Source organism: Symphalangus syndactylus, chromosome 21, assembly GCF_028878055.3.
Source record: "Symphalangus syndactylus isolate Jambi chromosome 21, NHGRI_mSymSyn1-v2.1_pri, whole genome shotgun sequence".
Classification (NCBI taxonomy): domain Eukaryota; kingdom Metazoa; phylum Chordata; class Mammalia; order Primates; family Hylobatidae; genus Symphalangus; species Symphalangus syndactylus.
Window position 1 is genome coordinate 65,642,722 of NC_072443.2, and position 13,725 is coordinate 65,656,446.

At 39.1% G+C, this 13,725-nt stretch overlaps 1 protein-coding gene across 12 annotated transcripts in view; it reads right to left on the bottom strand.

Moving 5' to 3' along the window:
• Window positions 1-13,725, bottom strand: part of CNTN4 (contactin 4) — a 985,842-nt gene that overhangs the window by 241,986 nt on the left and 730,131 nt on the right. For all 12 annotated transcript variants that reach the window (XM_055259613.2, XM_055259617.2, XM_055259612.2 and 9 more), the window contains one exon: window positions 8,834-8,929. In XM_055259613.2, the coding sequence (XP_055115588.1) occupies window positions 8,834-8,929 (96 nt within the window). The remainder of the gene's footprint in view (window positions 1-8,833; window positions 8,930-13,725) is intronic.

Consider the following 13,725-nt stretch of genomic DNA (forward strand, 5'->3'; position numbering starts at 1 on the left):
AGATCAACGAGACAGAAAGTTAACAAGGACATCCAGGAATTGAACTCAGCTCTTCACAAAGTGGACCGAATAGACATCTACAGAACTCTCCACCCCAAATCAACAGAATATACATTTTTTTCAGCACCACACCACACCTATTCCAAAATTGACCACATAGTTGGAAGTAAAGCTCTCCTCAGCAAATGAAAAAGAACACAAATTATAACAAACTGTCTCTCAGACCACAGTGCAATCAAACTAGAACTCAGGATTAAGAAACTCACTCAAAACTACTCAACTACATGGAAACTGAACAACCTGCTCCTGAATGACTATTGGGTACATAACGAAATGAAGGCAGAAATAAAGATGCCTTTGAAACCAATGAGAACAAAGACACAACATACCAGAATCTCTGGGACACGTTCAAAGCAGTGTGTAGAGGGAAATTTATAGCACTAAATGCCCACAAGAGAAAGCAGGAAAGATCCAAAATTGACACCCTAACATCACAATGAAAAGAACTAGAAAAGCAAGAGCAAACACATTCAAAAGCTAGCAGAAGGCTAGAAATAACTAAAATCAGAGCAGAACTGAAGGAAATAGAGACACAAAAAACCCTTCAAAAAATTAACGAATCCAGGAGCTGGTTTTTTGAAAAGATCAACAAAATTGATAGACTGCTAACAAGACCAATAAAGAAGATAAGAGAGAAGAATCAAATAGATGCAATAAAAAATGAAAAAGGGGATATCACCACCGATCCCACAGAAATACAATCTACCATCAGAGAATACTACAAACACCTCTATGCAAACAAACTAGAAAATCTAGAAGAAATGGATAAATTCCTCGACAAATACACCCTCCCAAGACTAAACCAGGAAGAAGTTGAATCTCTGAATAGACCAATAACAGGCTCTGAAATTGTGGCAATAATCAATAGCTTACCAACCAAAAAGAGTCCAGGACCTGATGGATTCACAGCCGAATTCTACCGGAGGTACAAGGAGGAACTGGTACCATTCCTTCTGAAACTATTCCAAGTGATAGAAAAAGAAGGAATCCTCCCTAACACATTTTATGAGGCCAGCATCATCCTGATACCAAAGCCTGGCAGAGACATAACCAAACAAGAGAATTTCAGACCAATATCCTTGATGAACATTGATGCAAAAATCCTCAATAAAATACTGGCAAATCGAATCCAGCAGCACATCAAAAAGCTTATCCACCATGATCAAGTGGGCTTCATCCCTGGGATGCAAGGCTGGTTCAACATACGCAAATCAATAAACATAATCCAGCATATAAACAGAACCAAAGACAAAAACCACATGATTATCTCAACAGATGCAGAAAAGGCCTTTGACAAAATTCAACAACCCTTCATGCTAAAAACTCTCAATAAATTAGGTATTGATGGGACGTATCTCAAAATCATAAGAGCTATCTATGACAAACCCACAGTCAATATCATACTGAATGGGCAAAAACTGGAAGCATTCCCTTTGAAAACTGGTACAAGACAGGGATGCCCTCTCTCACCACTCCTATTCAACATAGTGCTGGAAGTTCTGGCCAGGGCAATCAGGCAGGAGAAGGAAATAAAGGGTATTCAATTAGGAAAAGAGGAAGTCAAATTGTCCCTGTTTGCAGATGACATGATTGTATATCTAGAAAACCCCATTGTCTCAGCCCAAAATCTCCTTAAGCTGATTAGCAACTTCAGCAAAGTCTCAGGATACAAAATCAATGTACAAAAATCACAAGCCTTCTTGTACACCAATAACAGACAAACAGAGAGCCAAATCATGAGTGAACTCCGATTCACAATTGCTTCAAAGAGAATAAAATACCTAGGAATACAACTTACAAGGGATGTGAAGGACCTCTTCAAGGAGAACTACAGACCACTCCTCAATGAAATAAAAGAGGATACAAACAAATGGAAGAACATTCTATGCTCACGGGTTGGAAGAAACAATATCGTGAAAATGGCCATACTGCCCAAGGTAATTTATAGATTCAATGCCATCCCCATCAAGCTACCAATGACTTTCTTCACAGAATTGGAAAAAACTACTTTAAAGTTCATATGGAACCAAAAAAGAGCCCGCATCACCAAGTCAATCCTAAGCCAAAAGAACAAAGCTGAAGGCATCACGCTACCTGACTTCAAACTATACTACAAGGCTACAGTAACCAAAACAGCATGGTACTGGTACCACAACAGAGACATACATCAATGGAACAGAACAGAGCCCTCAGAAATAATGCCGCATATCTACAACTATCTGATCTTTGACAAACCTGACAAAAACAAGCAATGGGATAAGGATTCCCTATTTAATAAATGGCGCTGGGAAAACTGGCTAGCCATAAGTAGAAAGCTGAAACTGGATCCTTTCCTTGCACCTTATACAAAAATTAATTCAAGATGGATTAAAGACTTACATGTTAGACCTAAAACCATAAAAACCCTAGAAGAAAGCCTAGGCAATACCATTCAGGACATAGTCGTGGGCAAGGACTTCATGTCTAAAACACCAAAAGCAATGGCAACAAAAGCCAAAATTGACAAATGGGATCTCATTAAACTAAAGAGCTTCTGCACAGCAAAAGAAACTACCATCAGAGTGAACAGGCAACCTACAAAATGGGAGAAAATTTTTGCAACCTACTCATCTGACAAAGGGCTAATATCCAGAATCTACAATGAACTCAAACAAATTTACAAGAAAAAAACAAACAACCCCATCAAAAAGTGGGCGAAGGAATGAACAGACACTTCTCAAAAGAAGACATTTATGTAGCCAAAAAACACATGAAAAAATGCTCATCGTCACTGGCCATCAGAGAAATGCAAATCAAAACCACAATGAGATACCATCTCACACCAGTTAGAATGGCAATCATTAAAATGTCAGGAAACAACAGGTGCTGGAGAGGATGTGGAGAAATAGGAACACTTTTACACTGTTGGTGGGAGTGTAAACTAGTTCAACCATTGTGGAAGTCAGTGTGGCGATTCCTCAAGGATCTAGAACTAGAAACACCATTTGACCCAGCCATCCCATTACTGGGTATATACCCAAAGGACTATAAATCATGCTGCTATAAAGACACATGCACACGTATGTTTGTTGCGGCACTATTCACAATAGCAAAGACTTGGAACCAACCCAAATGTCTAACAACGATAGACTGGATTAAGAAAATGTGGCACATATACACCATGGAATACTATGCAGCCATAAAAAATGATGAGTTCATGTCCTTTGTAAGGACATGGATGAAACTGGAAAACATCATTCTCAGTAAACTATCACAAGGACAAAAAACCAAACACCGCATGTTCTCACTCATAGGTGGGAATTGAACAATGAGAACTCATGGACACAGGAAGGGGAACATCACACTCTCAGGACTGTTGTGGGTTGGGAGGAGGGAGGAGGGACGGCATTAGGAGATATACCTAATGCTAAATGACGAGTTAATGGGTGCAGCAAACCAACACAGCACATGGATACATATGTAACAAACCTGCACATTGTGCACATGTACCCTAAAACCTAAAGTATAATAATAAAAAAAAAATACAAAAATTAGCCAGATGTGGTGGTGCACTCCTGTAATCCCAGCTACTTGGGAGGCTGAGGTGGGATGATCAGCTGGAACCCAGGAGGCGGAGGTTGCAGTGAGCCGAGATTGTGCCACTGCACTCCAGCCTGGTTGAGAGAGTGAGACTGTTTCAAAAGATAAATAAATAAATGAATTATTTTAAATAAAAATTTCACATAAGGAATGCTCAACCCTTCGGCTTGAGTGATGTGGAAATCAAAGCACTCCATTTCAGCAGGGCTGGACCTGGGCTAGTTTTGTAGATGATCCATGTGAATGGACCTTAAATCTGGTGCTGCCTCACAGTGAGTGAGTCAGCTAGAGCTTTGTTTTTGTTTTTGTTTTTGTTTGAGCCAGAGTCTTGCTATGTTGCCCAGGCTGGAGTGCAGTGGCGTGATCTCGGCTCACTGCAACCTCCACCTCCTGAGTTCAAGCAATTCTCCTGTCTCAGCCTCCCAAATTGCTATTATAGGTGCGCACCAGCAGACTAATTTTTGTATTTTTAGCAGAGACGGGGTTTCTCTGTGTTGGCCCGGCTGATCTCTAACTCCTGACCTCAAGCGATCCGCCCGCCTCGGCCTCCCAAAGTGCTGGGATTACAGGTGTAGTCACCGCGCCTGGCTGGTATTTTTTTTTTTTTTTTTTTTCAAACAGCCTTGGGGACCCTACCCCAGATTTATGGAATCAGAATATCCTTGTGAACAGGTTGGACACCTATGGTTTTAACAGTTTTCCCTCCAGATTCTCAAGCTGTCAACCCTCACTGCCCAGAGGTGGGGTGTGTGTGGGAACCACAGCTATGACTCAAGGCATCTCAAAATTGAAAGTGCATATGATCACTTGGAGATCTTATTAAAATGCAAGTTCCAATTCAGTAGGCTGTAGTGGGGTCTGAGATTTTACCTTTTTATCAAATTTCCAGGTGAGGCCAATGCTGCTGGTGCATCGACCACCCTTTTAGTAGCAAGCATCTTGGTGACATAAAAAGAAGACATGAACAAAAACCTCTTTTGATGAACAGTTTGTGAGGATTTTATTGATGAATAAACTAGAAATTTTCGTATATTGGAAGGAAGAATCTCAAAGTTCCTCTGTTCTATTCCTATTTAATGAGAGCTTGCTTAAAGGCCATGAATTCCTGGTGCCCAGTGACCCTGGCGTTGGCAGAAAGCAAAGTGGACATTCTGGACCTCAATAATTTCTGTTTCTAATAGGAAGGAGCACCAAACATAGCCAGAGTCCATCAAAGTGATTTCTATTTTTTGGTGTTTTCTTATATTTAATGGTAAAAATCTATGCAAAACCATCACATCTGAATTCATACATATAAACCAAGAGATGACAAAGAGGCCACACACAGTGATTGGTAGAGTGCTGGAAATACCTGCTGACTGAAATGCTTTTCAAAACAGATTAATTGCTGCTCATTTCTCTGCTACCCTAAGAAGGTCTGACACTGCACAGCTTCGAAACAGGACATGCAGCATCCCTTACAATGGATTTCATGCCATTACTCAGTACCCCACTGATATAATAAAAGGCTGACTCATTTCCTTTCCTCTGCATGATCTGTTACAATGGAAACCAGGAGACCATATGCTGGGTCTAAAATGCTCAGTATGTCCAGTGGCTCACAGTGATTCCTCTAGCTTTAGGGTGACACACAGCCCGGAAAAACAGTGAGAGAATCACTGCTGTACAGTTGCATTGGAGGCTTTTGAGAAATTGGAAGGATTTCATCAGATAATCATTGTTTCCCTTGTCCGAAACGGATGGATGTCTGAGATGCTCTCTTATAACCTTGAATATCTTCTTTGTTCTTTTCTCAAAAATTTCTTAGCCGTGCCTGCTTTGCCCACAGCGTTAATGTGCACACCATTTCTAACAGAGCTTATAATAAGAATATTTATTTCCTTGTCTTTCACCATCAAGATTGTCAGGAATGTCAGCACAGCTCAAGGAACTGGATTTCAGAGCTGCTGACTGCTGCCAGCAGAGACAAGTGCATTTCAGTAGATGTCTACGGAAATTTTTAATATATTTCTCTGTGGGAAAGGGAAAGTAGTCAGGTACTTCATTGTGTAGCAGCACAGCATCACTTCATGTGTTTTGCCTTTCCTAAAGAGATCATTACATCAGACGGTGGTGGTATTTTTTCTTAATATACCTACAAGATTAATTTTTAGGGTTGCTGCCATGTGATGAAAACTTAATGCAGTGAAGGTAGCCTGCAGAAGAAATTAGTAAAATCTTCCATTTTTATTTTGATCAGATTTCATATTAAAAAGAGAAGTGTTAGTCTAAGTGAACTTCACCTGAATCTAAATATATGTCCACAGTGAAGTGGTTTTCTCATATAAAAGACAGGCCTTCAATAATGCAAACACACTTGATAAACAAGATGTTTAGCCCTTATCAAGTTATAATTATGTGTTGATAGAATCAATAAGGATTTAAGAGACTTCTTTTAATCTCTTCATTTTATAGACAGGCAGACTGAGGCATAAAGAATTTGAAGATATTTTCCCAGTACCAAATAATGATTTGAAATAGAACAAGGATCAAAACTCATATCCCAGACTCCAAATTTAGTGCTTCTGATACTAACTTGAAAGGAAAATGAAATCCTAAAGAATAATCCAATTTTCCAAACACAAACCTCTGAAATCAAACCTAGATTTTCTGTCAGTCTTTAAAAACCAGAAATCCTAACAATTCCATGTCCCTGATCCAGACATAGAGGGGAACCTACCTGTCCCACCTTTCCTTCGTATTCAGGATGCTTGAAGTACACGCCTTTTAGAGCCTTTACTAACTGTTATTTTTTGCTGGAAATGTTAGCTCAGAATTAGATGAGAAAGGAAACATTACAACTTTTGAATAGCGGACAAAAATAAAATAGTGTTTTTCAAATTCCAAATCTAAAACTTTGTTCTTTTAAACATGTGGAAAGCCAAACTGAAAATTAAGGCAATAACAAGAATAGCAGATATTGAACTAAACTTCAGCCCGGATTTCTAAGAGTAGAGTTTATCAATCTTGTCATTACAGACCTTAGTGGAATCCTAATAAATATTACTACTTATTAAACCTCCACACTACTGAATCCCTTATGTGCAGTTATATTTGCCTTTTAGTCATCGTAGTTCCTTTTAGTCGACACTGCAAGTTGCCTACACATCTCTCCATATTCTCCCTTATTAGTAAAATTATGATATTTTCCCGGGCATAATCTGTCTGCATAAAATAATTTGATTTTTCAGTCTCCTTTGCCACTGAGGTGATCAATGAAATGGGGGCAAAGTCCTCAGGCTAAGAAAACTTTCGATAATAAAGGTAAATTGAAAGGGACAAAAACAAGCAAAAACAAATTATTGCCTTTTGTCTTTGCTTCTTCCCATTTGATCTGGTTTGGAATGTAGACTTCATGCCTCATCCATACCACATGCTAAGCACGTCAGAGAAGAATCAGAGAAGGGCATGAGTCCTGGAAGACATCCTCTAGAAGCCGTGCTAGCTTTAGATTGTATACCTTTGAAAATCTTGCATGCCAGCCAGGTGCAGTGGCTCATGCCTGTAATCCCAGCACTTTGGGAGGCCAAGGTGGGTGGATCACTTGAGGTCAGGAGTTTGAGACCAGTCTGGTGAACATGGTGAAATCCTATCTCTACTAAAAATATAAAAATTGACATGGTGGTGGGTGCCTATAATCCCAGCTACTTGGAAGGCTGAGGCATGAGAAACGATTGAACCTGGGAGGCAGAGGTTGCAGTGAGCCGAGATTGCATCACCACACTCCAGATTGGGTGACAAAGCGAGACTCTATCTCAAAAAAAAAAAAAAAAAAAAGAAAGAGAAAATGTTGCATGTGAGAAAAAAGAACATAAAAGAACATTATGAGCTGGGTTTTCAATTATTTGCAGTCAAATGCATTCCTAACTGATCTAGTTGTTATGAGCCTCCACAAAGTGATCTTAGATTCTATGGTCAAGGAACTTTTGTTCTTGGTCTGATCCTGTGATACTGTGATTAATAAGAAATATATATATTTGGTCTGTGTCCCACAACCCTTGTAATTTCCTGAGTGATACTGCTGAGAAGAATGTCTTTTGTTATTCATAAATAGGCCCTTTTCAACCATACTTGAGTTTATGCTAATTAGGTGACTCTCAGTGAGGCCCTTTGATTGGTTGTCAGAGGAACCAACCAAATAATTAAAGGGTTGGAACTTTCAGCCTCCCCATTCCCCACTCCTGGGGATGGGAGAAGGGCTGGAAATTGAGTTCAATTACAATGGCCATAGATTTGATCAATCATGCCTACATAACGGAACCTGCGTAAAAACCCTCAATGACAGCGTTTGGAGAGCTTCAGGGTTAATGAATGAATCCACATGTAGGGAGGATCCACAAGTATAGAAACTCCTGCATTCAGAACCCTTCAGACCTCACTCTCTCTCTATGTTTATCTGGCTGTTCATACGTATCCTTTATAATATCTTTTATAATAAACTGGTATGGTAAGTAAACTGTTTTCCCTGAGTTCTGGGAGACATTCTAGCAAATTACAGGAGCCAACGAGGGAGTTACGGGAGTCCCACTTTATAGCCAGTTAGCCAGAAGTGTAGGAGGTCAAGGACTTGAAAGTGGCATCTGAAGTGCAGGCAGCCTTGTGGGACTGAGCCTTTATCCTATGAGTTCTGACACTAACCATCCCAGAGTAGTTAATGGGGTAGTTACTGTCAAAATGGAATTGAATGTTTGGACAGCCAGTTGGTGTCCAGAAGATTGGAGACTTGGTTGTTAGTGTGGAAAAAACCCATACATTTGGTGTCAGAAGTATTGCGAGTAGAAACAGTTCACAGTTCCCAGACCAACCAGGAGATGAAATGAAGCAGGGCCATCTTTTTTAACCCAATCAAGTTGTAAGAAGTATGAGTTGTTTTAATTACACTGCTTTACCAAGCAACAACATTTCTGATTTTGATTGACTCAGGTGTCTTTCTTCTTGTGCCAAGTAGACTGCAGTGGGGTGGAAAATTTGCACAATCTGGTATTTTCCTATCCTAATGACGGGAGGCATTCACAATGATTTTTCCTCTACATGGAGGGGCTTTGGGAATCTCTATAAATGACACTGTGCACTCAGCCGGTGTCAGGAGGGAGAACATTGAGGAAGAAAAATAACAGGGAGTGAAGCGTGCGTATGTCAGTGCATTTATATGTACCTCCAGAATGGGGTGGTGGGCCACACAGTAGCACCATTCCTTGACCTCGACGGACAGACACAGTGCTTCTTGTTCTTGTTTTAAAGTTGTCAAGATCTGTTGGGAGAAATATGGGAAAAAGCATTTAGACTTTAAAGTCCTAAGATATCAAGGTAGAGTACCACTATTTCAAAAGAGAATCATTCTGCTCAAAACTGCGTTGGTAGCACCCATACCAGGGGAATGCAGGAGAGCTTCTTTTCATATGATATTGTCCCATCCTCCTTGATTTTATGGTTATACTGTCCACTAAAATATCTACTTACCACATGTGCCTATTTAGATTTAAAATAATTAAAATGAAATACAATTTATAATTCAGTTCCTCAGACACTAGTCACATTTCAAGTGCTCAATAGCCACAATGCACTTAGTGATTATCACATTGGCCAGCACAGATATAGAAGACTTCCATCATGCCAGGACATTATATTGGATAGTGGAGGTTTAGGCGAAGAAACTGAGGTTTAAAGATGTTAAGTGACCTGCCCAAGACCTCTCTGTATTTAAATATCATTATCAGGATGCAAACTCTTGTTTTCTGATACAACTCTGTTCACTTCACAAATCATTCTATTATATATAATTATACTTGTCTCTCCATATATACTCAGAGTATGACTGTCTCTCTTTATATACAAACACAACTCTATATAAAATGTATAAACAGACATATATACAGACACAATTGTTTTAAAGTTCTTGTGGTGTACTTTAAAATATTTAGAAGGTACTGTTTGTGGTTCTTTTTAGAAAAATGTTTTATTACCTCAAAAAGGTCATCTGGTTAGAGAGATAAGACATTTATAAACCCAAAGATCACAGTATAAGTAAATAGGCAGTTACAAATACAAATGAGTTAATATAAGAAATATGTCTAATAAAGTGAGACAAATTATTGTTCAAGAAACATTTTTTTCTTCCACCCTCCCAAATGTAAATCCTCTCAGTAAGGAGTGTGTTAAGTGCCATTTCATTTTTTTGTTGTCTATTACATTTGATTTAATAATCTTTTATTGGATTTGGGGACTTCCAATACAAGTATGTTTTGCAGGGTTGCAAACCATCTGGCTGTGCACACTAGAGCAGAGTAACATTTCTTGATGATTTCCTCCATGCTGGCCATTTTGGTAAGTATTTTACAACAATTGGGAAGGCTGCAGTTACAAATTGGAATGATTCCACACTCAGGCTTAGTTTCAAGGAGTGCTAAGGATATTTAGAAAGTTACACATAGATGTGTCTTAATTACCAGATTCTTCTGGAATTAGGGACATTTTAAGTTTGTATATTATTGTCTTCATCACTTGTGTATTCATAAAAATTCCATTAAGTACCATCTGATTGCCAACTCAGAAGGCAAGCATTGTGAGAACACAGCTTCCGTCCTGTTGGGGCTTAGGCAGGCAGGTCTGACACATAACACCTAATCATAGCAACCCAAAGACTGCCAGGTTTGGGCTGTGAAAAGTGAACATGAAGGACACACACATACTCAGCACAAAACAAATCAGTGCTATGATTTGAATTACATTTCTGATGTAATAATCTTTTTATTCAATGGACACCAGGTGAGGGTAGAACATGGTATTTTTCTTGTCTTTATGGAAACGGTCTGAGATTCCTTCAAAAGGAATTAAACCAGGATTTTAAAAACTGTGTTATGGAGTTAATATTTTAAACCATTATCCCTAAAAGTAACACTGAATCAGTCTGAATTGTCACTTCTGCATATAGGTTCTTAGAGTAAGTCATCTACATTTTTGCACAGATAGCCCATTCAATTTCCAGAGTTGCATGAAAAATTAAGAGCTGATAGATAGTAGAGATCAGGTATCATCTAGGCAAAACCAGTCATGGTTTCTGATTAGAGAAATAGTATTAAGAAATGAGAAAGAAAATGAGAAATATGGACAAAGATTTTTAACTATCCTTCTTGAGCTTTAAAAAACTGTATTCATGTTTTTTCCTTCTTAGTTTATGAATTCATTCACTTCTACAAGTTTTAGGCATTTGAAGTGTATCTTATTAATCTGGTATTTGAGAAAATAATCAGAAACATTTATTAGTCATTAACTGAAATAGATTCCAGATGATAAACCCTACCCATACAGCAAATGGAAAGACTGTATTTGGGTAGATCTGAGTTTGAAAACCATCTCTGCCACTTATTAGCTGTGTTGACCATGGGCAGGTCTACGTACCATGGGCAGGTCTTAATTTTCTCATAAATATGATGAGAATTAATGTTCTTTGTTTCAAGTATGTAGTCAGTATGTTTCTTGTGTCCATTGCCAATGCTGTGATTCAGTGCCAGAGCATATCCCAAACATTCCAACTAAAGAAAGGTTTCTAATAGCAAATGCACACTAGAGTGAGCTGTAGATGTGAATCAAAGGACATGATATTTATGCACATGTTTAGGAAAAGATTACATGCCTCAAATTGTTCTTTTCAGGTATGAATATCTATCCAGATCCTAACGCTTAACAACATGATACTTTTCTAAGTCAAGAGCTATGTGTGTAAATGGGTATTATGTTAAAGTTTGTACACTCATGATTAAGCCTTTACCAGCAATATTTCCACATATATTTTTATTTATTTATTAACATTTTTTCCATCAGTTATTGGGATACAGGTGGTATTTGGTTACATGAGTAATTTTTTTTAAATTTTTTATTTTATTTTATTTTTTTGGAGACGGAGTCTCACTCTGTTGCCAGGCTGGAGTGTAGTGGCGTGATCACGGCTCACTGCAAGCTCCAACTCCCAGGTTCAAGTGATTCTCCTGCCTCAGCCTCCTGAGTAGCTGGGACTACAGGTGTGCACCACCACACCCAGCTAATTTTTGCATTTTTAGTAGAGACAGCGTTTCACAGTGTTGGCCAGGATAGTCTCGATCTCTTGACTTCATGATCCACCCACCTCAGCCTCCCAAAGTGCTGGGATTACAAGCATGAACCACCGTGCCCAGCCATGAGTAAGTTCTTTAGTGGTGATTTGTGAGATTTTGGTGCACCCATCACCCAAGCAGTATACACTGCACTATATTTGTAGTCTTTTATCCCTTGCCCCCCCACTCTTCCCCCCAAGTCCCCAAAGTCCATTGTATCATTCTTTTTTTATTTATTTTATTTATTCATTTTTTTTGAGATGGAGTCTCACTGTCATCCAGGCTGGAGTGCAGTGGCACGATCTTGGCTCACTGCAAGCTCTGCCTCCCGGGTTCACGCCATTCTCCTGCCTCAGCCTCCCAAGTAGCTGGGACTACAAGCGCCCACCACCACGCCTGGCTAATTTTTTGTATTTTTAGTAGAGACGGGGTTTCACCATGTTAGCCAGGATGGTCTCGATCTCCTGACCTCGTGATCTGCCCGCCTTGGTGTCCCAAAGTGCTGGGATTAGAGGTGTGGGCGACCACATCCAGCCTCATCGTATCATTTTTATGCCTTTGCATCCCCATAGCTTAGCTCCCACATATCAGTGAGAACATACGATGTTTGGTTTTCCATTCCTGAGTTACTTAGAATAATAGTCTCCAATCTCATCCAGGTCACTGCAAATGCTGTTTATTCATCCTTTTTATGGCTACATAGTATTCCATCATATATAGATGCCATAGCTTCTTTAGTCACTTATTGATTGATGGGCATTTGGGTTGGTTCCACGATTTTGCTATTGTGAATTGTGCCACTATAAACATGCATGTGCAAGTATCTTTTTTGCTTAATGACTTCTTTTCCTCTGGGTAGATAGTAGTGAGATAGCTGGATCAAATGGTAGTTCTACTTTTAGTTCTTTAAAGAATATCCACACTGTTTTCCATAGTGGCTCTACTAGTTTGCATTCCCACCAGCAGTGTAGAAGTGTTCCCTGTTTACTGCATCTACACCAACACCTACTGTTTTTTGATTATGGCCATTCTTGCAGGTGTAAAGTGGTATCACATTGTGGTTTTGATATGCATTTCCCTGATCATTAGTGATGTTGAGCATTTTTCATATGTTTTTTGGCTATTTGTATATCCTCTTTTGAGAACTGTCTATTCATGTCCTTAGTCAACTTTTTGATGGGACTGTTTGATTTTTTCTTATTGATTTGAGTTCGTTGTAGAGTCTGGATATTAGTCCTTTGCAGATGTATAGATTGCGAAGATTTTCTTCCACTCTGTGGGTTGTCTGTTTACTCTGCTGACTGTTCCTTTTGCCATGCAAAAGCTCTTTAATTAGGTCCCAGCTATTTATCTTTGTTTTTATTGCATTTGCTTTTGGGTTCTCTTGGTCATGAAATCCTTGCCTAAGCCAATGTCTAGAAGGGTTTTCCAATGTCATCTACTAGAATTTTTATAGTTTCAGGTCTTAGGTTTAAGTCCTTAATCCGTTTTCAGTTGCTTTTTGTATAAGGTGAGAGATGAGGATCCACAGCCATTTTATCTCCAAAGCCTTGGTACTTGGGTAATGATCAGTAGCTGCAGACATTATGAGACAGAATACATTATGTATAATGCTCTATCACTGTGACCATCACACTAATAGCAACAATAGAACTGACTTGCAGACTATATTGCAGTCATACCATGTGGCCAAGTACTTTTCTTATTTGATCTCATTGAATTCCATTATACTTTAAACTCCCAATTTATAGGTGACACAGATGAAGCTCACGGAGGTGCAGCACCTTCTTCACGTGCCTAGGAAGTGGCCAGAAGATACAAACTCATGTTTTGTGTCTCTCCAGAGTTACCGCTCTGAAGCACCATAATCTATGGCATCTTCACTGATTTCGTAAAGTCAGTGAAAAAGAGCTTTCAAATCAGTTACTTGCCATGCCAGAGACACAAAAACGTTCAT